This window comes from Girardinichthys multiradiatus, chromosome X (assembly GCF_021462225.1).
Source record: "Girardinichthys multiradiatus isolate DD_20200921_A chromosome X, DD_fGirMul_XY1, whole genome shotgun sequence".
In the NCBI taxonomy this organism is placed as follows: Eukaryota; Metazoa; Chordata; class Actinopteri; order Cyprinodontiformes; family Goodeidae; genus Girardinichthys; species Girardinichthys multiradiatus.
The window spans coordinates 32,520,695-32,547,318 of NC_061817.1; the positions used below are offsets into that span (position 1 = coordinate 32,520,695).

General features: G+C 41.0%; 1 protein-coding gene across 2 annotated transcripts; it reads right to left on the reverse strand.

Moving 5' to 3' along the window:
- Positions 1 to 25,577, reverse strand: LOC124862515 (G protein-activated inward rectifier potassium channel 1-like). 2 transcript variants are annotated; one of them, XM_047356475.1, is made up of 3 exons: positions 23,957 to 25,541; positions 6,985 to 7,201; positions 1 to 999 (listed from the first exon to the last, which is right to left on the reverse strand). In XM_047356475.1, the coding sequence occupies exons 1-3, from the start codon at positions 24,620 to 24,622 to the stop codon at positions 335 to 337; spliced, it is 1,548 nt and encodes a 515-aa protein (XP_047212431.1). In that variant the 5' UTR covers positions 24,623 to 25,541; the 3' UTR covers positions 1 to 334. The 2 variants fall into 2 exon arrangements, with proteins under 2 accessions (XP_047212431.1, XP_047212432.1); XM_047356476.1 differs by lacking the exon at positions 6,985 to 7,201 and having other exon boundaries at positions 869 to 999; positions 23,957 to 25,577.
- Positions 25,578 to 26,624: the final 1,047 nt, after the last annotated feature.

A 26,624-nucleotide genomic window follows, 5' to 3' on the forward strand; every position in this document is an offset into this window, starting at 1 on the left:
TATTGAACTGCATTTGCTTTCATTTTAATATATTTTATATTTGATTAAAACTAGAATTGAATATTGAGTATAGTGGTGCATAAATAAAACAATGGATTTATTGTAGACATGCACAACTCTTCTCAGAATGATCCAGTAAATATGCGTCTATAATCTGCATCTATTCCATCGTTATGAAACACAAAAATCACAGTAATTCCAGTAAAGTCATTTCTCAAGAAGAAAATTCTATAAATTGCCAGTGTGTTTTTCTTTCCCTGTTTTAACTGCTTTTCATTGTGTTTCCATATGCACCACCTTCTCATGCTTGCTGTAGATTGTGCTTGTCCAGATTTCAGCGGTCAGCATTCATTTTTCGTAGCTTTGCTGGGAGATTGTCCTCCAGCCTCCCTCCGGCTGAGAGAAGAGGGCTGTGCATGGGCACTGGAGTGGGTGAGAGCGTACTTGGTGGACTGCGCTGGTACAGGTCTCCTGTTGACTGTGTCATGGGCTCAAAGCCCACCTTGAGTGACTTGAGTTGTAGCCGATTTTGTGCTCCAGGACTGGGTGAGGAGCTGAGCCTTTGTAGCTTCATGGGGAGGTCCCCTGTGCTGCACGCTTTCTCTGCGTGCTGGGAGCTGAGTAGAAGCACCTTCCTTTGCAGGTCCTCCTTCCCCGATGAGCTCATCCTCTGCAGCTTGCTCGGCAGCCGACCGCCAGCCCCTCCCTGACAGCCCCTCTCCACTGAAGTGTTGATGCAATCCACAGAAAACACCCGGTTACGCCGGGCACCGTGGCTGTCAGTCAGTGCGGGGGTGGGAGTGGACAGAGGGGAAGGCAATGAGTTTTTCTCTTCCTGCTCTTTAACACTGTATGGTGGTGTTGGTACCTCAAATGTGCTGTGAAATTGAGAGTAGTCCACTCTGAAGAAGCCCTCCTCCAGAGACATCACAGGAAGGAAGCGGTGGCCCCATAAAACTTCATCTTCAGTGTATGACGTCCGTGCTTGGCATGTCATACCTACAAAACAGTGATGGATGAGTAATTATCTCAGTGACATCCAATAAATAAGGTCCAAATAAAACAGTAATTGGCCTGTATGGAGGAATGCAAAAGGACAGCATTCTGTCTCATTATCTTCTTCCTTTCCCTTTTATTACTAAAGAACACAAGATCAGGACTACTTCTGCAATCACATTTCAAATTAATCACATGAAAACACAATAATAAACATTATTAAAAGTATTTTTAATTAACAGGAAAGCAAATTAAAACCTCTTACAATCTATTATAGCAGTGTCTCTCTAGTCACAAAGCTTGCCTAATGTACTGTAGTGTAAATAACAAGGACGATGTTGCAAGAAACAAAGCATCTTTATAGACAGTTGGAATAAGTTCAATCTTTCCAGGCTGCAGTGTAAAGCAGTGTGGCTGCAGTTTGTGCAGCATTGTTGTGAGATTTTAAAATTTTCTGCTACCAGCGTACATTAGGAGTGTATTTGTGTTTGTTGTGATGACAGCCAGTAAAAACCCAAATAACTTTAATCAGCACTCACATATGCACATCAGGGTTTTTGAACAAAGAATCCTGTTGTAGGTCAGGAGTGAGATGCTTCTTCATATGGAGGAATTCAAATATCTTTGCATTTTCTATTTGGGGGTGGGAGCAGTGCAATAGATTTACAGTTTGATTTTAGCACCAAAGACACAGAGGCTTTGTCTGTTTTTTGTGGTGAAAAGACAAAAGAGCTAAAAGGTGAAAGTTTTATAGGGGTCCATGCTGAGGAAGCTGAGGGCTTCCTTTAAAGAGTTGCTGGCTTAACGTATTAAACACAGATGTGAGTTCCATCTACCAGGATGAATTTTGAATAAAGTTTGAACATCTCCTGGAAGATGCACTGCATACTCGAGTCACAGGGAGTAGACCTTGGTCAGACGTAGAATTTGCCAGAAGAATTAGAGTGGCTTCCAAAATTTGTGATTTTTGCCACAATTTCCAATTGCACAAAGGCCAATTTCAGGAGCAACACAGATTATGTGGAAGATTCTGTTGACACTTCAACTATTTGTTGTACACTCAAATGGTTTTCTTTCAACAATGGCTTCTTCTTGCCATTCTTCCATAAAGGTCAGAAGTCCTTTTTGCAGTTTGTTACAATCCAAGGAGGGAACACAGGTGCCTCTGGTCAGAGGAGACCTTTCTGGCATACAAGTAAATTTAAAAATTAACATTGTACATCCCTCTGACCCTACAATTTCCACCATGAAACATGGTGATGGGAGCATCATGCCGTGAAAATACATTATCCATCATGGACCAGCGGCAGCCGCACCGATCCATCTGTCAATCTCCCGCTCCATTCTTCCCTCACTCGTGAACAAGACCCCGAGATACTTAAATTCCTCCACTTGAGGCAGGAACTCCCCTCCAACCTGAAGAGGACAAGCCACCCTTTTCCGGTCGAGAACCATGGCCTCGGACTTGAAGGAGCTGATCCTCATCCCAGCCGCTTCACACTCAGCTGCGAACAGCCACAGTGCATGCTGTAGGTCTTGGCTAGAGGGGGCCAGCAGGACCATGTCATCTGCAAAAGGAAGAGCCAAAATCCTCTGGTCCCCAAACCAGACCTCCTCTGGCCCTTGGCTGCGCCTGGAAATCCTGTCCATAAAAGTTATGAACAGGACCGGTGACAAAGGGCAGCCCTGCCGGAGTCCAACATGAACCAGGAACAGGTCCAATTTAGTGCCGGCAATGCGGACCAAACTCCAGCTCCGCTTGTACAGAGACCGGATGGCCCCTAATAAAGGGCCCCCGATTCTATACTCCTGGAGCACCGCCCACAGGGCATCACAAAGGACACAGTTGAATGCTTTCTCCAGGTCCACAAAACACATGTGGACCGGTTGGGCAAACTCCCATGAACCCTCGAGCACCCTGTAGAGGGTATAGAGCTGGTCCAGTGTTCCACGGCCGGGACAACAACCACACTGCTCCTCCTGAAGCCGAGGTTCAACTATCGGCCGGACTCTCCTCTCCAATACCCTGGCGTAGGCCTTACCAGGGAGGCTGGGGAGTGTGATCCCCGTGTAGTTGGAACACACCCTCCGGTTACCCTTCTTATGAAGTGGGACCACCACCCCAGTCTGCCAGTCCAGAGGCACTGTCCCTGACTGCCACGCAATGTTGAAGAGGCGTGTCAACCATGACAGTCCCACAACATCCAGAGACTTGAGGTACTCAGGGCGGATCTCATCCACCCCCGAAGCCCTGCCACCGCGGAGCTTTTTAACCACCTCGGCAACTTCAGCCTGGGTGATGAAACAGTCCAACCCCGAGTCCCCAGTCTCTGTTTCCACCAGGGAATGCGTGATGGCAGGATTGAGGAGATCCTCGAAGTACTCCTTCCACCACCCGATAATGTCCCTAGTTGAGGTCAGCAGCCTCCCACCCCCACTATAAACAGTGTTGGCGAAGCACTGATTCCCCTTCCAGAGCTGCCAGACGGTTTGCCAGAATCGCTTCGAGGCCGACCGGTAGTCCTTCTCCATGGCCTCACCAAACTCCTCCCAGGCCTGGGTTTTTGCCTCTGCCCCAGCCCGGGCCGCGGCACGCTAGGCCTCATGGTACCCATCAGCCGCCTCAGGGTACCAAGCCAACCACAGCCTATAGGACTCCTTCTTCAGCTTGACAGCATCCCTTACTGCCGGTGTCCACCACCACGTTCGGGAATTGCCGCCACGACAGGCACCGCAGACCTTACGGCCACAGCTACAGGCATCAGCATCGACAATAGTTGCGGAGAACATGGTCCACTCGGACTCTATGTCTCCAACATCCCCCGGAATCTGGTCAAAGCTCTCCCGGAGGTGGGAGTTGAATACATCCCTGGCCGAGGGCTCCGCCAGACGTTCACAGCAGACCCTCACTATGCGCTTGGGCCTGCCAAGTCTGTCCGGCTTTGTCCTCTTCCAGCAGATCCAACTCACCACCAGGTGGTGATCAGTGGACAGCTCAGCCCCTTTCTTCACCCGAGTGTCCAAAACATGCGGCCGAAGGTCTGATGATACAACCTCCTGCCTAGGGTGTCCTGGTGCCAAGTGCACTAATGGACACCCTTATGTTTGAACATGGTGTGCGTTATGGACAATCCGTGACTAGCACAGATGTCCAATAACAAAACACCACTCGGATTCAGATCGGGGAGGCCATTCCTCCCTATCACGTCTCTCTACGTGTCACTGTCGTTTCCCACATGGGCGTTGAAGTCCCCCAGCAGAATAATGGAGTCCCCAGGAGGGGCACTATCCAGCACCCCCGACAGAGATGCCAAGAAGGCTGGGTACTCCGCACTACCACTCGGCCCGTAGGCCAAAACGACAGTCAGAGACCTCTCCCCAACCCAAAGGTGCAGGGATGCGACCCTCTCATCCACCAGGGTAAACCCCTACACGAGACGGCTGAGCTGGGGGGCAACAAGCAAACCCACCCCAGCCTGCCGCCTCTCCCCGTGGGCCACTCCAGAGTAGAAGAGAGTCCAGCCCCTCTCGAGGAGATGGGTTCCAGAGCCCATGCTGTGCATGGAGGCGAGCCCAACTGTTTCTAGTCGATACCTCTCGACCTCCCGCACAAGCTCAAGCTCCTTTCCCCTCAGTCAGGTGACATTCCACGGGGATCGGGCCGCTGAGGTCTCCACCTTCGTCCGCCGCCCAATCCTCTTTGCACCGGTCCCTCACGGTTCCCCCTGCAGGTGGTGGGCCAACTGGGGGGAACTGAAAATGTTAAAACTGAAAATGAGCCAATGTCCAAAGAAAAACTTTCAAAGACCTTCTAAAGGTCTGAAAAAGTAATGGTCAGGACCATTTTCAAAGAGTGTGAGATAGCCTGGTTCATTGAAAGCAATTCATTTAGAAACTTGTGACTTTAAACACTTGCACAGTACGATGGTTGGGTGGATAGATGGATGGATTGTAGAGTTAAATGCCTAAATTTATCTCACTTTGTGCTCTTGTTGCATTGTGTGCACAATAACGTTTTCCTAATTTGACCTCAACTCTTGATTAATTTTATTTACAAGTAGAATTTTTTGGAGGTTCTTCATGATCAATAAGTACACAGCTGTGCTACAGTGTGAGCTAAGGTGAAAGCTGCGGTTAAATGAGGAGTAGGAGTATTATTGCGTACCTCTGAGGGACGAAGGGAGCAGTGTTATGTCATAGCCTGATGCTATTCCTGGCTCACTACACTTTTTCATCTACGAAAACCATTTAACTGCCCTATATTACATCAAAGGTCATTTTTACGTACTTTAGCCTAGAGTCTTGGCTTTGATTACAAGTGCAGTGTTAATTTTTAAGCACTTTTCTGTTATTTGCTGGGGGTTTTTTGTGAACACTCATGACAACAGCAATACTAGAGGATTGGAGGCTTGTGGGTTTTGTGCCTGACAGGCATGCCATCATAGCTTCATTTCTCAGGCATCGTATGGGTATCCACCCACCTGGATAATGCTCACTGCATCTTGCATAAAAATAAAAGCCCCCAGCTAAACAAATACTTGGCAGACGGCAAGCAGGACATCCCAGATGAAGGTTTTATGTGAACATTTCTGGCAGCAGCTTTCACAGAATATTAGCATTGAGATGCAAGAACCAAGGTCCTGAAGCCTATGTTGTTTCAGGTGAAATTGAAATTCCTGGCTTGAATTGTTCTGGCAGGTACAGATATTTAACTAGCTCATCTGGCGATTTGTCCATAAACGTTTGTTGCTAATTTTAGTATTTTTAAGTAATATTTATTTCTGCCGATCATGTGACATTTTATTCATCTACTTTTTTCAGAAGACCTAATGAAATGTATTATATCCTGATTAGTGAAATATTGTCATTTAAAAGCTGCATTAATCCCATCCACTTTAATGTTAGCAGAGGCGGATGCTGTAAGTCTGCAACTCTGTCCGATAGACAAATCGGTACATTTTATTACAGACTTTTTGTGCAAAAGAGGGCTAAAATGACACATAACCTCTGCATGATGTTAGAATTGAGGTGGCTAATGCAAACCATTCAGTCCAACTCTATGGTACAGTGTATTTCTGTGTATTTCAGGAGGATAACCTTTCACTCCAACTATTTAATAATTTGTGGGTGTGGCGGTGGCCCATAGATTAAAGCCAAAATGATTTTCCTGAGTGTAAAAGTCAAGATTTGGACTTTATTTGTTTGCCTTTTCAGAAATGAAGAAGAAACCCTGCAATGTTTATACTGAGACGAACAATTATAAATAATATGCCTGGTAACCTGTCAGGAAAAAAATGAAGATGTGCCAGGGGCAGCTAGATGTACATTAATTCTTGTGTAGGTGTTGGACTCAGAGTGGTTTTACATATTTTCTTCACGATGCTAATCGTCTGGCTGTAAGTAGATTAATGGTGCATTGAGAAGAGCTGCAACTGGGCTGCTGCTTTCCTGCTGATCCTTCCCTCCTGTTCTCTCTGGAGCCTGTTCAGCTCTGTTGTCTCTACTACAACAGTGGCAAAGTGCAACATAAGAGGGATGGATAGAGACAGAGCTAAAGACGGAAGATTAATTTATTTGCATTAGACTTTAGGGAAGAATCAGTCCGTTAAATATGCAACAGGGGGATCAGTGTTGCTGCTTAGGATTTTCCCTGCAGTTTGCAGGCTGTACACCAACTCTTGCTTATTACTGTCATCAGAGAAACGCAGCAGAACCACGAGAAACCAGCACATTCATCACAGTGACGCACACTTCTGTGACCACAGGCATTTATTATGCATAAAGTGGGCTTAAACTGATTACGCTGTTATAAAATATTCTTCATAGTTCAATCAGGCACTCACTCATGTTATTCTTTCTCTCTCTTCCCAATTCCTTTTTTTAAACATGCAAAACAGAAAAAGATGTTAACATTTTAACTCTGTGTGGGAATTCTGAAGATGGGAAGGAATGGCACCAGAAAACGAGGAACAGGAATGGCTTTCTCACCAGTGGTCTCCACGATGCCCTCGAGGATAACAACAATCTCAAATTGTTCGTTCATAAGGGAGCGCTGCGATAAGTCAAAAAACGGGCTCTTGGGATTGATTTCATGGCAGATCGTGAGAGGGGACACTAGGAACAGCTGGTCTGCACCTGTCCCAAAACCAACATCCAGCTCACACTGGTCCAGTGGCAGGAACTCGCCTTCGGGTGTCTGACGAGACTGGAGGATAACCATGAGGAAGAAAAGAGAAAGAGAAGGAAGCAGGAAGGAAAATGAAATGAAGGAAAAAGTAAGATGCATAATAATATTTTTTTTAATTTTATTTAAAGCAAGAATGTTCAGATTTTAAGAATAAACACAAAGGAAATAGTTTTTATAGGAATTACATTTACATTTTCAAATATACCTGTGTATACTATATGTATTGGAAAATCTTCAAGGCTAGAACTAAAATAAAAATAATTATGAACAATGTTTAACATTTTAAATTGTAATTTGGTACACATGCAGACCAAAAACAAATATATAAGTAATTCAGAAACCAAATATTTGGGATTATCAGGCAGTAGCAGGGGGATCCAACAGTCTGTCAAAAACAATGAACAGACACATTTGCCTGTATTGTCTGATGGATCAAAAACTGCCCGCTAACTCTTTTACTCCCCTTATTAGGCTGCAGTTCTGGATGTTCCTGCTCCTTGCGATTTAAATAATTTCCATACCATAGGGCTGCATGTGTAGAAAGTTTATTTCAGATCAAACCATTCCTTCTGAGTGCAACTTGGTGATTAACTTTTTTTTTTGCCACAAAGTGTTTATGAATTCATGCACAAGCCATCCTCCTACATACAAATCTCCACCTCTTCACCGCTCACAGCTTCTTTATTGTCTCCCACACAAATATACATGCATCCCATCTCTGCTCCCTTCTAAACTATGACATATTTAAGATTCAATATATTATTCCCACAAACTAACTAAACTCATTTAGTGTTGGCTCTTTATACTATGAAAAGTTCAATTCAATTCAGTTTATTTATATAGTGCCAATTCACAACACATGTTGTCTCAAGGCACTTCACAAAAGTCAGGTACATACATTCCAATTAATCCTAACCATTGAACAGTGCAGTCAGATTCAGTTATTTATTCAAATTGGATAAAAAGTTTTTCTATCTAAGGAAACCCAGCAGATTGCAACGAGTCAGAGATTCGTAGCGTTCACTCCTCATGGATGAGCATGTAGTGACAGTGGACAGTCACTGGTGTTGACTTTGCAGAAATCCCTCATACTGAGCATGCATGTAGCGACAGTGGAGAGGAAAAACTCCCTTTTAACAGGAAGAAACCTCCAGCAGAACCAGGCTCAGTGTGAGCAGCCATCTGCCACGACCGACTGGGGGTTTGAGAGAATAGAGCAGAGACACAAAGAGAACAAAGAAACACTGATCCAGGAGTACTTTCTATGGGAAGAAAAAGTAAATGTTAGTGGCTGTAGCTCCTTTAGTCGTTTCATCTAGAAAGAAATAACAGATAAACTTTTAGCCAGTTTTCAAGGATAGAGTCTGAAAGAGAGCACATATAATTAGTTACAGTAAAAGCTCAGTCAATTGCCATGTCTAGGAGAGAGAAAGGGTTAAACAGTGAAAGACAGGGCCATGTGGATCATCGGTAGGGGGTGAGCATTAAGTTGTTGCCAGCAGAAGCTTGGACAATGCCCCTCTCCAGAAAGGTGTCCCAGGTAGACACAGTCAGGCCAGGTGTAGCTTCTAGGAAGTGAAAAGAGAGAGAACATAAAGTTAAAAACTGAAATAACACCAAATAATGCAAAATTGTCGAGTAGTGTGAGAATGTAGCGAAGAGGGTGAAAATGGTCATTATGTCCTCCAGCAGCCTAAGCCTATAGCAGCATAACTACAGAGATAGTTTCAGTTTATTTATTTATATAGCGCTTATTTACAACAATGTCGTCTAAAGGCACCCCGCAAAGGGTCCGCAACGGTGCGGGGCCGCCGGGGAGGCCAGACCAAACCACCGAGTGCCAGAGCTCGGCCACCCCAGAACGGGCCACGTGTAGGGGTACTAAGTAAAATAATAAACTGATAATGTTTGTCCATTTAGAGCCCACTGATGGCCATTTTTATACTAAAAACCACAAGGATCGGGATGCCTCTTTCTGTCAGACTGATTATAACCATTGGAAAAGAGAAGGGGTCATACAGGTAGCAGAAATGGAGGGTGTGTTTGCACCTCAACCATAACTGAGCCGGTTTAGGCTAAACCTGACTCCCCCTTACTCCGTCCAACAGGGAGGGAGGAAGGCAGAGGTACAAAATAAGGAAGATAGCCTAAGCCACTCTAACTATAAGCTTTATCAAAAAGGAACGTTTTAAGCCTAGCCTTAAAAGTAGACAGGCTGTCTGCCTCACGGACCAAAACTGGGAGCTGGTTCCACAGGAGAGGAGCCTGATAACTAAAGGATCTCCCTCCCATTCTACTTCTAGAGACTCTAGGAACCACCAGTAAACCTGCAGTCTGAGAACGAAGTGCTCTGTTAGCAACATATGGAACAATCAGATCTCTGATGTATGATGGAGCTAGATCATTAAGGGCTTTATATGTGAGGAGGAGAATTTTAAATTCTATTCTGGATTTAACAAGAAGCTAATGAAGGGAAGCTAAAATAGGAGAAATATGATCTATATTTTTAATTTTCATCAGAACTCTTGCTGCAGCATTTTGAATCAGCTGAAGGCTTTTAACTGCATTTTGTTGACATCCTGATAGTAAAGAATTACAATAGTACAGCCTTGAAGGAACAAATGCATGGACTAGTTTTTCAGCGTCACTCCTGGATAGGATATTTCTAATTTTGGCAATGTTCCGGAGGTGAAAGAAGGAAATCCTAGAAACCTGTTTATCAGTATCATCAGCGTAACAGTGAAAATTTATCCCATGCTGCCTGATAATTTGACCTGTTGGAAGCATATATATAGTGAAGAGAATTGGCCCATGTACTGAACCCTGTGGTACTCCACAATTAACCCTGAAGTTTAAAGATGATTTATCATTTACATGAACAAACTGGAATCTGTCAGACAGATAAGATTTAAACCAGCCTAGCGTTGTTCCCCTCATCCCTACAGCATATTCCAGCCTTTCTAAGAGAATATTATGATCGACTGTGTCAAATGCAGCACTGAGATCTAAGAGGACTAGTACAGACACAAGTCCATTATCTGAGGCCATAAGAATATCATTAGTGACTTTCAGCAGAGCTGATTCAGATCTATGATGAGCTCTGAAGCCTGACTGAAACTCTTCAAACAGGTCCTTGCTGTACAAATGCTCACACATTTGATTAGCAACTATTTTCTCAAGAATTTTAGATAAGAATGGAAGATTGGATATAGGTCTGTAATTTTTCAAGTCATCTCTATCAAGCGAAGGTTTCTTAAGTAAAGGCTTAATTATAGCTACCTTAAAAGCCTGTGGTACATATCCATTTACTAAGGATAGGTTAATCATACCTAAAATGGGGCTGGTAAGAGGGAACACTTCCTTAAATAATTTGGTTGGGATTGGGTCTAACATACAAGTTGAAGGTTTAGATGAAGCTAATATTTCTGATAACTCAGGAAGCTCCATCGGATCAAAACAGTCCAAACACAAATCAGGTTCTGCAGTTATTTCCAATGTTGTCTCACTTGCTGAGGATGAAGTAATCATCTTCCGGAGTATGTCAAAGATTTTCTTTTTAATAAAATCAATTTTATTTAAGAAGAATCCCATAAAGTCATGACCGCTGAGAGAGGGAATGGATGGCTCAACAGAGCTATGACTCTGTGTAAGTTTAGCAACTGTACTAAAGAGAAACCTAGGATTATTCTTGTTCTCTTCTATTAATGATGAGAAATAAGCTGTTCTGGCTTGGCAAAGTGTCTTTTTATACAATAGTAGGCTCTTTCTCCAGATTAAGTAGGAATCCTCTAGGTGTGTAGAGCACTATTTTCTCTCCAATTTTCTAACATTGTGCTTTAAAGTACGCAGATCTAAATTAAACCAAGGAGCCTGCCTCCTATGAATAATTACCTTCTTTTTCAAAGGGGCTGCATTGTCTAATGCACTACGCAATGATGAAGTAACACTATGAACAAGAGAATCAATTTGTGAAGGGGCAGAAACAAAATTATTGCCCTCTACTGTGCTTTTCAGTTATAATGAGGAAATTAAAAGTGGAACAGATTCTTTAAAGGTTGTTACAGCATTGTCTGATAATGATCTACAATAAGGAAAATTTCTTTCAGGTATGGAGTACTCTGTTAAATTAAACTCAAAGGTTATTAATAAATGGTCAGACAGGAAGGGGTTATTAGAGAATATTGTTATGTCTTTACACTCAATGCCATATGTCAGCACAAGGTCCAGAGAATGAAGACAAAGGTGGGTAGGTTTGTTAATGTTTTGTGCAAAGCCAATTGAGTCTAAGATAGCTTTAAACTCTATATTTAGGCTATCACTTTCAGTGTCAACATGATTGTTAAAATCCCCCACTATAATAACCTTATCTGTATTTAACACCAAATCACATAAAAGGTCTGAAAACTGATCTAAAAATTGAGAGTAGGACCTGGTGGACGGTACAAAACAACAAACAGAAGTTTTGGTTTTAGTGCTTTGCAATTTGGATGAGGAAAACTAAGGATTCAATATTCAAAAATGTTGTAGCTATTGATTGGTCTGGGACTAATCAATACATCGGACTGAAAGATGGTTGCTACTCCTCCTCGCCCAGGATTTCGAGGAATGTGAAAATTTTAATAATTAGTAGGAGTTGACTCGTTTATAGTAACATAATCCTCTTGCTGCAGCCAGATTTCTGTGAGGCAAAATAAATCAATCTGATTGTCACAAATCAGGTCACTAACTAGCAAAGTCTTTGGAGAGATCTTATGTTCAGTAAGCCACATTTAATTGTTTTATTTTTCTTTTTAGTCTGAGTTGTGTTTATTTTTATGAGATTTTCCTGATTTCCTCCATTTAGATTATTTTTTAATCTATTCAATTTTGGCCGTGGGCGAGACACTGTCTTAATAGGGTAATGGGTGGGTAGCAGTACAGAAGCTGCAGAGAGGAGTGTTAAACTACGACCCTGCTTCCTGGTCTGAACCTTGGGTTGTCAGAGTTTTGGAGAACTAATAAATTTGGCCAGATTCCTAGAAAGAAGAGCTGCTCCATCCACAGTGGGATGGATGCCGTCTCTCCGGATCAGACCAGGTTTTCCCCAAAATGTTCGCCAGTTATCAATGTAGCCCACGTCATTTTCTGGATACCACCTAGACAGCCAGTGGTTGAATGACAGCACGCGGCTAAACATGTCGTCACTGGTCAGATCGGGGAGGGGACCAGAGAAAATTACGGAGTCCGAAATTTTTTTGGCAAACTTACAAACTTTGGTGACCTCCGATTGACGTAACCGGGTGTCATTACCGCCAGCGTGAATAACAATCTTACTGTATTTACGCTTATCCTTAGCCAGCAGTGTCAGGTAGGACTTGTGTTAAGTGTTGAACCACCTTATTTTTAAACAATGAAAAAAAAAAGATGTACGACTACTGGTTAATAGTTTGATACTGTAGTTTGCACCGGAGTGTTAACCTCTCAACCCTTTCATCCAGCCTTGACAATACATGAGCACTGCAGTTTTTAGGCTACATTAGCTTTGTGCCAAATTCTACAATCGTCCAGAATAAGCTTCTTCATACTGGTAACCTATTTCACCCAGACAGTAGGACTACAAAGAAACCATAAAATGTTTTTAATAATATTTAAAGGCCTGAGTTTGCAGTTAGAAATAAAACAGCCAGACATGCTAACAGTTGCCAGCTCAGCTTGAGAAAATACACATCCAGAGGTCAACTTTCTGTCTCTCTGCTGGTTTGACACTTCCTACGTAGGAATGGGGCCAGTTATCATACTGTTGATCATTATCGTGGGAAAAAGCATAAAGTTTTCAATATATTTAAAAGTATGACTCAATTATATTAACATGTATTGGTTATGTATGTTTTGTGCTATGATGGCAAGAGCAATGAATTTTTAATGCTTTTATCGTCACTTTTATTATTATTGCAGTAAATGCCACAATTTAGTGTGATTAAACATTTTAAGTCCATATACCGTCTCTACTCTTAACTCATGACATGATCAAAGCTTTGTTTCGCTCACATTGTGCAGCTCAATGAACACGTACACTAAGATGTGGCGTTACATTTGGAAAGTTTAGCTGTAAGCAAAACTTTGACTCAAATAGAAATTAAGACACATTGACAGGATGGCATCATACTGGAAGCAAGAGTTTTTGGCTCCACATCCAGGACATGAATCCCCTGTTCCACCACACATGAAAGATCTCTATTGCATTGAGATCTAGTGACTGTGAAGGCCAGTGGAATACAGTGAACTCATCAATTTTAAGAAACCAGTTTGAGATGACCCAAGAAAACAAAATTGATTTTTCAGGCTCATACTTGCTTTCCTGGCCAGGTGTTACTGATATCTGTCTCCCTCTCTCTGTATTTTTCTCTCTCTCTCACACACACACACACACACACACACACACACCAGGTGAAAACAGTGGCAGCTATGCACTCATACAGTAACTGGTGTTAGTCTAGGTTTATGCTTCCTGCAGCTGTATTACTCAGAGACCACAGTATCGTTATGACCTCCCAGGAATTTCACTCTGCACTGTGTCCATCTGAAACACAAACTGTGGAAGTGGGGTGAGTAAAAGGACTTTAGATTACCACACAACACCAACTTCTTTTTTCTTATCCTGTGCATTTCACGTTTATGTTGGAGAAGGTCTTTGATGCTGATTTGGAGAGCGTTTGTCCCTTTCAGGCTGCTGAATCCTGTTTAGCATCATTCGCTCCATGAGCGTAAGCTCGGGATAGCTTTGGGAAGTCCTGCATTTCACTTTGTCTTTGTCACTTAAGATTTGGAAGACAGATGACTGTATGCAAATACTGACAGTTGAAGCTCCTCTCACAGAGCCCCATTGGCTGTCTGCTACACCTCCCCCCTGCAGAGAGATTCAGAGCTTGTCGACTCTTTTTTTTTTTCTTTGAATCTGACATGCTGTCCTAACAAATGAGCGGATTTCCACCCTGAAGCTCAGAAGATGTAACTACAAAGTCTTTGTATTCATTTTATTCAATGCTTTTAGGAAAACACTAGATCTACACATTTGTCTAGATCTAGTAAATATCAATGACATGTCAACACTAGAAATGTAGCAGAGATTTCTCAATGTTTATTAAAGAAGACCTATGAAGATTTAAATAATGCTTATAAATAAAGATGGGTGCTTAAAGAAATTGATTGCACATAAAGTGTCATTATTAAGTTCTGCTAGACCATCCTCAGAAACAAAGGAGGTTGGGTTTAAAGATTCACAAAAACTACCGGTTCAACTGCAATTATTGTTCTGCAGCAATTCTCCTCATTGACGGAGTTGACGACACCTGAGCTGCACAATGACGTCAGCTTCTGATGTTTGACATAGTTAATTAAATACATTATTGCAGTACAATAATTTCTGTGAAAATTGAGCAAAATGTCAGTTTTGTCAATTTATCCCAGCTTTAGTAGTAATTGATTTACACATCATCACCGGTGTATCAGCTATCGGCACATCTGACATTAATGTGCCTGTGACATCATTTTCATGATAAATCCAATTACGTTCATGGAAAGGAAGCATTGAGAAAATATTTTTAAATGTAAATTCATGCCACTGAAATGAACAGTTGTTAGGATATATGGCCATAAATCTCACTAAAAAGGCATTTCCAGACTACTCCTTTGCGACTTTGTTGCACTCTTTTGACGTCAAATGGAACCCCACATGTAAACTTACTGCTGCTACAATGGCTGACAACACAGACAGCAGCAAACAATCTGATGTTTCTTTAGATAATATTTCAGTCACTATCACAGAGAGACGCAGCAGAGTCAGGAGAAAAAAGTCAGCTGTCATCTAATGGCAGAGCAGAAGTGCAACTTGCAGATGGCCATTTCACTAGACACAAGACAGACTAGATCTCGCTATATTAATACATGCACATGCATTTATATATACACATGTGTATGTTAGATTTTGCTTACATTATATCACTTAGATCAGTTATTGGGTTCACTAAGGTATTATAAACCAAACAATTAAACATTAACTGCACCAAATTAAGCAACAAATATAGCTTCGCTGCACTCGGTGAACTCACCTGTTGTAGAACAAAACACATGAAAATATCTGAATGCATAAAACGAAAAATGAAGCAGTTAAACGGGTTTTCCTTCCACAGAAAGAGTGGTTTTGTCCTTGCTACCGCATTTATCACTGGCTTTTATTGCACGATCTACGTATGGTTCTTGGAGCTTCTCTGGACTACAATGTAAATCCAGGGTTACAGTAAATACGGCACTGAGGGAAACAACCAGAGGCAAAATGAGTAGCATGGAGCAGCAGCAGCAGACACAAGGGATGATTCAAGACCTGAAGACACTACCTGGTGTCATTTTTGTAACCTTGTATTAAAATCTGTAGAGAAACATTTATTAAAATATATTGTATGCGCGTGTAATTTATCTTATTTTAATAATAAGAATTCGGATTATTATTACTAATAATAAAAAATAAATTTGGATTTTTAATTATTAACAATAACTGCTGATGTCTAAATGTACGTTTGTGTCAAGGAAGTGTTCTTATCTGCTGAGCCTTGATCTGATTAGCAACAGCAGCAACAACCTTTAATTTGGCGATCTTTTCACATCAGATGCTCTGAACAGCATGGCTATAGCATCTGCTTCAAGATTCTCCATCTTTCAGATATCCCGACCTCTGACACCATTTCTCTTGTGAATTCAGAGGTTTCTCGTTCAGAGTAATTTGCTGAAAAGTACTTCAATCACAACTGGCTGTGCTTGGTGGGACCACCCCATCTGTCCCTTGTCAGTTTTCCAGCTCTGATCCAGGCAGCTCTGATCCTCCTCGCTTCAGGAAAGTAGTGCAGACTAACAGCTGCTGTCGTAGTATTGCTGCCACCACCAGCAACCACCATATTAATGCTGTTTTTAAAGCAGCTTGGCTTCTACCTGAACCATTTATCACTGCCGCTCACACAATGAATGACTAGAGACTTCCCCTTTCACATCATTTCCAGGCGACTTTGGACTTGCAGAATTGAACATTGAAATGTGCCTATTTTGAGTCACAATTGTCTTTTATCTTGTCTTTAATCCCATTATCATGTAAATTACTGCCCACTTCCTTCAATATTAGGATGTTTTCTTTCAATTTCTACATTTGTGGGAAAAGCATGTCACAGGCACTGTAATATATTTGTATATGTGTACCCTTCTTTGGCCAATAAGACAGAATTTAGTCTTTTATTACATTTCACAATGTGACCATTCCTCTTTGAACAATATCAGTAGATCTTCCAGAGTACTGATGGCTCTCCTATGCCCTCCTCTCTTCAGGCCAACCCACAGGTTTTCTATAGGGTTTAGGTCAGGGTTTTGACCCACTGTTTTAACTTTAATTTCAATGTATAAATAAAAAAAAAATGTAATTTACTTTATATTTATTTTTAATTATTTAAAAAATAAATTTGCAGGGTGATGTTAAAACTGTTGTTTATCATCATGGTATTTTAATTTATGTATTTAAAATAAAGGTATTTTTCTACATTTTTGTTAAAAGATATATTGCAATAACAGATTAATATATATATATATATATATATATATATATATATATATATATATATATATATATATATATATACAGGTTTGTTGCACATCTTACCAAGGGTACAGATAAGTGTTGAGGGTCCTGTAATTGAACCTGAACCAAATTAAATACACAGCACCTCCTTGTATTGCAAATTCTGATTAACTTTGTAAATCCATCTGACACTTAGTTTTTTTATGACTAAGGTGAAATTGTTGAATATTTAGTGTCAATGCCTTGGTAAAACATAGAATTATAATCATCATCTTTATTGGTCATTGCACATGTACATTACAAGGAAATTTGTCCTCTGCATTTAACCCATCCCTTATAGGGAGCAGTGGGCTGCCATTGTGCGGCGCCCAGGGAGCATTCTGGGGCTATGGTTAGGTTGCACTCAAAGACTTGCATAACGTCATATTCAATGCTGCAAAGATAATAAGAAAGCCTGGCCGTTGTCTCATTATTTATTGGATAGTTAGTGTGTCTAAAATAAGATTACTGTGGAGGCTTGTATTCTTCCAATATTAAAAATTAGACACTAACTGATGGTGTTACAAATACAAATTCTAATCATTTTCTTTTTGGGCTTTGTGCTCTTTTTTCCTTTCCCCACTTAAAAATGTTTTAATTCTTTGTGTGGGACTTGGCAGCAGATAGGTGGACCAAAATGTCATTGGAAGTTATAGTGCACAGGCTCCAAACTCAAAAATACAATTGCATTTTAGTGTTAAAGTTTAAATCTTGAGTTACAAAGGTTTGTGCACACCTTCCATGTTTTTGAACAGATGCGTAGGAGGAAAACATCCACAGACTAGAGAGAGTCAAGCTTCTGCAGACTTATGGTTTGCAAAATACTTCAATATGGAAAAAAACGTGGGCTTTACACCTATGCCAAAATAAAACCAGCATTTTTGGAAATAGTTTGATGCAGATAACTGAACAGGGTTTAGATGCCTTGGGCAGATATGAGCAGAGAAACCATGCTCTGCAGAAGTTGTGTGAACTCTTGTAAGAAAATGTGTGTAGAGTTTATATAAGAGAGCCATGAGAAGCACAGATTTGAAATGATTTTTGGGTTTGAGGCTGACTAATCAATTTCCACAGAGCCTCAAGACTTCTTTCCAGCCCTCCTCAGCTCTGTCATGCAGTTGGAAATCTTCTTATTGGGAAAATAATGCAGAGAATATTTCACTTATGTCTGAAATAGATTGCACCTATCAAATAATGAAAATACATTTTAAAAAAAAACTTGTTACTCATTTTTTATTGTTACACTTTTTTTTTGGCTCTTTGTGCTGTTTTCACCATTTTCTACCATATCCTTTACATGCCCACCCTTCATCCATCCTGCCAGTAAACCCACTTAACATTTCAGGGAGGTTTTTTGCCAGCATGCTCTTCATGGCCGTCAAACATTTCCAACAGAGCTGTGTGTCTTCTTCATGTGGCAAGACTGGATTACAGCTCCCACTGGTCTGCTTCACTCTGTTTTCTGCCTCCTATCATCCAGCAATCATCCACTGCAGCTCAGTGGGGCTCTAGGTGCACCAATATGACTTCCAAAGTCATGCAAACAAGAGGTTCCATCTTGTTTCACAGGATTAAATTTGCGTTCCTGCTGTTATTTTTTCATCTTTTTTCTTTTGCAAACTACTTTTCACTGCATCTACAAGCTGCAATCTTTGCTCATTCTTCCTTGAAAAATTGCTTAAGGTCAGATTACAGAGTTTCAAACAGCGTTGCCACAGATTCAAAATTGAGACTGTTTTTTTTGGTTTGTTTGAATATAGGTACTGATTTGGAGCATTTATTGGGAGCAATAAGTGATGATAAAGTATCTAAAAATTCAGTGTGGTGTAGTAATTGCATGCCAATGATTGATTTCACTGCAGTCAGGCCCACAAAATGCAAATACTGCTCTTAAAAAATTGAAAAGAATACCTCAGGACTTTAGTTACATTAGTAGTACAGTTTTATCACTTTAGCACACAAGAACCACCCTTGATCATATTTTCACATGTACCCATGTTTATTGATGCTCTCAGAGACAACAGTGAAAATACTGACTAAAAGATAACTGATGGTTATTGTTGTTGGCAAACTACAATTAGTTTTTCACTGTAAATCACAAATATTATCACAAAAGCAGTTTATGATAAAAATGAATGATACAATATTTGCCCTACCCTAGTACCAACATTTCCTACTTGTGTGGGATACTACAGTCAATTTTTACAGATCTTTTCAAGTCTATGACCTATAGATTTTGAAATAGAGGTGTCAGGTTGGGTGTTTGAACAGGACCAAAATGCTGACACAAACTCGGGATAATCATGATGAAAATAAGGATTTAATTACGACAAAGAAACTTGTTTGGCACAATCAGAACAGGACATGCAACTAGGTTGAAAGCTAAGAAAGAAACCAGCGAGGAAATACTGAGGAGGAGTTAAAACAAGGTAAATTTAATCAGAAGGGCTGCAGAACAGCTGAGAGAGTGGAGAAACTGACTGAGGAGACGATGGAAACAACAAGCACAGCGGTAGCTGAACAGAATACAAGGGATGCAAAATACCAAAATGGAAAAACCAAACATTAACATAAGGGTCTAAACCAAAATTCACAAAGAACAGAACCCAATAAATAAATAGGAAACTCAACACATAAATGATGAACTGATATGCCAAGAACTCAACAGCAATAACCTGAAAATGATCATAATGCAAACACAAACAGACCCTAACCAACACACAAAAAAAGGTAGAGAAACCCTGGTTAAAGGGGGGTTTCTGCACCACAGTTTTTCATGTAGGCCAAAAGGTTCTGTTTGCTTTCAAACTGCAGATCGAACTTCTTATGTCTTTGTTTTAGCCGTGGCTTTCTTCCTGTCACTCTTCCTTTAACGCCAGATTAACCTAAAATCGTCTTCTCAACAGATTCTTCCACCTGAGATGCAGATGTTTTCAATGTTCCCTAATTACCTCTGTAGCCGTCACAAAACAACTGAATTGATACTGTGAATAAATTACACATAGGTGGACTGAATTTTATTTATGTGTATTAGAGTAATGGGGGCTCAATAGCACACCTCAAACAATTTGTTCTAAAAACCATAAATGGTTTTCTATCAAATTCACTAGTGTGTGCTCCTTTGCGGTGTTCTCTAACATAATATCCCTATAAAATCCTTTTTTTTGGGGATTTTGTAATGTACGGAAAAATTTGAGGTATGAAGACTTTTATCAGGTGTTGAACATCCTACTTATCAAAAGTCAAAACCACACAGATAAAAATAAACACTCCAGACAAAAGATATTGTTTGTATTTTAGGAGAATGTATGTTGTATTTGGTCCAACTGACCTGATGGAGGAAACATTTTGTCTCCTCCATCAGGTCTCTGCTGCAGACCAGCCAAGCGACGGATTGCTGCATGGCTCTGCTAATATTTGAGTGGTTTGAGCCAAAAAGTCTAACTCTGGCTTCCTGGGCATCACCAAAGAGAAAAGGGAGAACCAACATGCAGTGTGCAAGCGTAGGCAGATGGCCATGGGCCCACTTCAAACCAAAAAAGGTCAGTGGGTCTGTGGATTGCAGTCAGAGTGGTGGAAGACTGCTGCTTTTATCCCACACAGAGTGGCACTTGTGTTGGCCATATCCACATATCACAGCTGAGTATGGTGGTTATTTTTGCTGACATACAGAGTAATGACATGCTTTATAAAGGGCATATTTTCTTTCATTATGTATAAATGATTACATAGTTCTGCTCATTTTCTGTAAGAAAAAAATAGTAACATGTCACTTCAGCTTCTTCTTCCATGCAAGTTTCTTTTAGTAAAGATGTAATTTAGGAGCCAAATAAGTTTTTCCCAAGACATGTGAAATATTTAATAACCTCTGGCAACATTTCCTGGCTTATGCAAGTGCCTGCTCAAATTCTAATTAACCAGTTTTAAGTTTAATTAGCATAATTGATGAAATATTATTTTTATGATGATTTGTATGACTGAAGGGCTGCACGGTGGCGTGGCACAGTTGGTAGCACTGTTGCCTTGCAGCAAGAAGGTCCTGGGTTTGACTCCTGGCCGGGGGTCTTTCTGCATGGAGTTTGCATGTTCTCCCCTTGTATGCGTGGGTTCTCCCCAGATACTCCGGCTTCCTCCCACAGTCCAAAGCCTATTAGGTTAATTGGTCCCTCTAAATTGCCCTTAGGTGTGTGAATGAGTGTGTGTATGGTTGTTTGTGTGTTGCCCTGCGATGGAGTGGCAACCTGTCGAGGGTGTACCCCGCCTCCCACCCATAGACTGCTGGAGATAGGCACCAGCTTCGGCGTGACCCACTATGGAAGAAGCGGTATAGAAGATGACTGACTGTTTTATGATTATTAATCATTGAGTATGAAATAATAATTCAAATCCCCAACTCTGAAGTGGCAGCAGAAAAAGTATAGTTTTTTTATGTTTTGTTGGTAGCCAATAAGAAAGCACTTAACCAGAAAATGGGCATTCAGACATAGTCTTCTTAACTCAAGAAATGAACCTGTGTTGGGTCAACATATAACTGGATATGTACCTTGTTACCTACAGCCTGTCACGAAGATGACATTTATGAAGCTGAATTTGGAAAAGGCCATCACAGTTTACAGGACAGAACTTTTTTTTTTTCCCCAAAACAGTGATTTTTAAAATGCAATCAGTTTAAAATTTGAGATCAATTGCATTTCTCAGATATTGTAAGGTCTTTGCTGGGTTTCTATTTTTCTTCTCAAAGACAGGATTTACAGATGTCCATCTGCTGTAGACAGTAAGACTGACACATTGTCCTGTATCGCACACATGTCCACCTTCAAAATTCTTATTAGAGCTGCACGATATTTAATCACAACTATCATTGCAATATCCATGTGTGCAATATCGGACAGCTTGGATGAAATATTTGGAAGGTTATTACATTTTAAGTATCTGGCATTCATGCGCTACATATTAGTTATATATTTGGCCAGTTGGATGGATATTAAGGCGACATTAAGTCTCCTTAATGCACACACCTGATGTATATCTTTAGTGGCTGATTCTAAAGTATACACAGAGTGCTCAAGTCATTGTGTAACAGTAAAGGAGAAAAAAAAGTCAAAAAAGGTGGGTTAATCATGAACAAAATCATCATTGTGATTTTCAGCAATGATATTGTGCAGCCCTAATGTTTAACCACTAATTGCACCTCATGCTGTTGCGAACAGGTACACAAACTGAGCTAAAACTGAGTAAAAAGCAGCCCAAGTCAAAAACAAGCCAGGAGAACTACTGCTCAAGAGTACTTTGAAGACATCAAGAAAGTCTGGCTCCTTGGCAAAGTTTAATGATGTTGGTTTTGGTTTAAATTTCTGCACAGTGCTACACAGTTAGGGCCACCATTTGAATTCAGTGTTGAGCTCAAGTCAGCACCAGATTTCAATAATACCGTAAAATGTGAAATAATAGAAGAGTTTCTGAGCTGGTCATTTACTGGGAGCTTTAGGAACAAACTGGAGTCAAGGTGTGTGCCTGTCTCAAATTGCCTTAAAATATCTCCTCTATCTTAATATTTTTCATAGAGCCCTGAATGAGACAGAGCTGTAGCTCAACAGCACCACCAACATCTCCAAGAAAGGAGTGCACTTCCAGCATTTAGCTTAAAATGATATTTCATTTGCCCATGCAACTCATGTGGCATGTAATATTTAAAAGTATTTGCATACTAAACAATGGATTTTTTCTGCAGTGCCTCACCTGATCTGTTTGATTTTTTTGTTTGTTTTGTTGGTGATTTGTTCTCTAGCCGGCCTGCAGGTTGGGTAAGGGAGTCTTTGAAGCGAAAGAACAAGGTTAGACCACAAAGCCCCTGAGCAAAAGTAAGTGCACGATGGTTGCTGTGTTTATTGTTTTCCACAGAAGGAGGAACTGTATGCATTTTGTACAGTTTGTAGGGAGATTTGAAAGCATACACTGCTTTTTTCTAGACAAGAAAGATAGGTAGGACCATGCTGGCTTTAAAGGTTTTTAGTGTATTGGCTTCTGATTTTTTGGTTTTATCATTTTTAAGTTTCACAAGACCATTTAGATGTTTATTACACATTTTAAAAGGTTGAATATCGACTTTCCTGCACAGGAAATCTATGGTACAGTTTTGTGACTGTACTTCCCGCTTGTGGATCTGTTAACCTCCTCCTTGCTCCTGCGTGTGGAGCAACTCTGTCCTCCCTGCCTCCTGCTCTCTGCCTGCCTGCATGCATCATTAAGCTGACCAACGCTGTGTGTGGAAGACATAAACAAGCTCCAAGCACCACCGCTAATGCAGTTTCTCTTCTTTATGGCCCATTTTGCTCACCAAACATGGATGTGGCTGAAAGGAGCTCTGTGGTGATAATTAAAAGAAGAGCCAGCAGAACTTGCAGATTTTTGTGTTGTATAAATTTTTTGTTTTCAGAGAGAGGTTAATTAACTGTTAGCTAAAAAAAATCTGCTGAGTTTTTCATTAGTAGGGAAGGGTTGTTCTTTTCCTTCTATTTAAGGGTCTTTTAAATTGTTTTCAAAGATTGCATTTGAAGTTTACATCCAATGTTAGATCTCCTCACTTTCTCCCAAAAGCTGCTGCACCTTCCGGTCACATTAACTCACAGATTCTATATTTTTTTGGTGGAAACTGTCCATGATGCAGCTCTCGAAACAAAAATCATCACTGCCTTTTCTCTCTTATCCCAGTGCTTTGAGGTTTACCCACCTATAAAACTGCCATCCAACCTCAGAGCTTCATGGTGATTGTGGTAATTCTACCTTACCCTGTTTTGTTAAATAAGATGTACATGTGTAGCACAGCATGTTTATTGTGAAGCTGAGGATCAATTTTTTATTTTTTATTTTAACCGTTGATGTGCAGTTTGAAGCCAAAGAGAGTGAAGACTCTTCAGATAAAAGCAGCCAGTCAAGAGTGCTGCCATTGTGCAAGAACAGATTTTCTAAAATATTTTTATGCAAATTAAAGAACTGTGTGTCGTGCATGAGAGAAAACAGTTGTTTGCAGATTTAATTCATAATGTACGACCCATTTGTTACATCTGGATTGCTTTATGAAAAAGACCAGAATATTACAATTAATTTTAGTGTTGCAGGGAGTTGTGCATCCTTCTTACCTTTATGAGCTTGCACCTGATCTGCGCCGACACCATGTGGCTGTTGCGCAGATTGCCCACTCGGAACATGAGGCACAGTTTACCGTCTCTTTGGGAAATCACCGCGTCCTGACTGAACATGAGCGTTTCCGCGCGTTTTTTGGGCTGGGACATTTTGATGAACATGCAACCGATGAGGAAGGCGTCCACTATGGAGCCCAGCAGGGACTGGAACAGGAAGAGGATGATCCCCTCTGGGCACTTCTCGGTGATGTAGCGGTAGCCGTAACCGATCGTGGCCTCTGTCTCGATGAAAAAGAGGAACGCTGAAGGAAAGTTGTAAACGTTCGCCACGCAGGGGGTGTAGGACGAATCGTGGCCGTGATTTATATCCCCCCTGATGTAAGCAATGATCCACCACATCGATGCCATGACGAGCCAAGCGATGGTGTAAGTGAGGATAAAGATGAGCAGGTTCCAGCGCCACTTCAGGTCCACCAGAGTGGTGAACAGGTCGGAGAGGTACCTGCTGGTCTCCCCGCCGAGGTTTCCGTGCTGCACGTTGCAGCGGCCGTTCTTTTCCACGAAGCGTTGGCGTTTCTTCTTGACCGGGGCAGAAAAAGTAGTTGCCCGGTTGGTGTTAACCACCTGGTAGTCTTCTCCAAATTTCCTCCGAAGTGCCGCCATGTCAGCCCGGCTGGTGTAACTAGAGCAATATTCGCAGTTTAATCCATTATGTGTTTAGAGTTTTAGTCTCCAACAGCCTGGTTACCTGCAGTGCGTAAAATGCGCCATGGCCACTTCTGTGCGCACAGTGGATCCTGGGAATGATGAAAATTACAAAGCAAAAATTCCTACTGTCTCTTTGCTTTTATAGCATAGTAGGTGTCCACTTACTGAAAATCTTCACTGTCCTCTTGGTTATTTCTCATGACACGAGTGGGTCTCTGCTTGTCTCCGTGCGCTCTGCTCAGCCTCTGCTCGTTCTGAATGGCGCGTCGCTCAGTAGCACCGGAGCCGTCCACTATACTCTGTTTCTAGTGGGATGTTATGCTTAAAGAGAGAAGGGAGCGTATTAGAGACGCAGAGAGAGGAAGGGAAAGGGGCAGGGAGAGAGGAAGAGAGAGTTAGACAAGAGGCGAAGTGGGCAGGTTGACTCTAGTTCAGCTGGTCAGTTAATAGATCATAGGTTAATTCTGAAAAAATAACCAGATGGATAATTTATTCATCTCCTTTTGGATGAGATTTTACATTGAGTTTGGATTAGGGTCTATCCTTTGTAATTACAAGGAATCCAGAAATTATACATACAAATATTTAAATTTGTGTTACTGGAGGATCATGGAGCTAAGTGAAACTGCGCCATCTGCTGGATGCACAATCCATGTGCATTTAAAACCTGACCAACTAGGGTGCAGGTGAACTTTTGCTTTGTTGGAAAAGTAGTCGCACCCCGTGGTAAAAAATATTCCCGAAGCCCCTAAATAAAGTCCAGGTTGTTTTAGAAGTCACCTAATCATCTATCATTATTTAATGCTGCCCAGATGTTTACAATTTAATGTCTGTACAAATCCAACTGTTCTGTGAAGGCATCAGTGTTTTTTTAGAGAATTAGTGAACATATAGCATCATGAAAACCAAGGAACACAGCAGACACAGTTAAATCAAGGTTAGGTTATAAAACAATACCCAAACATCTCACAGAGCACTGTTAGTTCATCATCCAAAAAGGAAAATAAAATGGCACAACTACAAACCTTTGAAGACTTGAGCATTCATCTAAACTAGCAGACTGGGCAAGGAGGGAGTTTCAGAGATCCATTGCTGATGTTCTACAACTTTTATATGTGTCCCTGGTCCTACATTCCTGAAGAAAATGACTAAATTACCTCCTCGGCATGCAATCATGCTATAGACAGACCTGCTAATGACATACTTATTTAGTTCATGTGTGTTTAGGCAGGGGCTTATTTAAAAATGACAGGAAACCAGCCCTCAGTAACTGGAGTTTCACACCCCTGGTTTAGATCAAAGCATACGCATGTGTCAGATTGACCCAGTCAAAGTATAGATGTAAATCCAACTAAGAATCTGTGACAAGTAAATAATTTTTGTTCACAGCCACCCTCAGTCCAACCTGACTTAATTTGAGCAATTTTTCAAAGAAGATTGGGCAAAAATGTCAACTTCTTGATGAACAAATCTGGTTGACACATACCTCAAAGGACTTCCAGATATGGTTGCAGTTAGCTTAATAAAATAATGACTCTAAGGAGCTGAATACAAATGAATGCTTTCCAGATTTTTATTTTTAAAAGATGTTAAAACACACTTCCTTCCAATTCAAAATTAGGTGCCATTCTGTGCTGATCTTTAACATCCAGTCACAAATAAATAGAATTAGGTATGTGGCTGTAATGGGATGAAATGTGAAACAGCTCATGTGGTATCAATACCGTGTAAGGCACTGTGCAAACGTTAACTTTAATCTAAGAAGGTGATTTTAGTTAATAACTAAAATAAAGCATATAAGACTCATTGCACAGCAGCATGTTTACCTAAAATTCAATCTTCTGGACAATGATGTAACATTTATGACATACTCCCACCCACCCTTTTATCTATTTTTTTTCCTGTGAGTAAATCAGTTCCTTGACTCTCTCCTCTTTTTTTCTTGATTTAGATATCC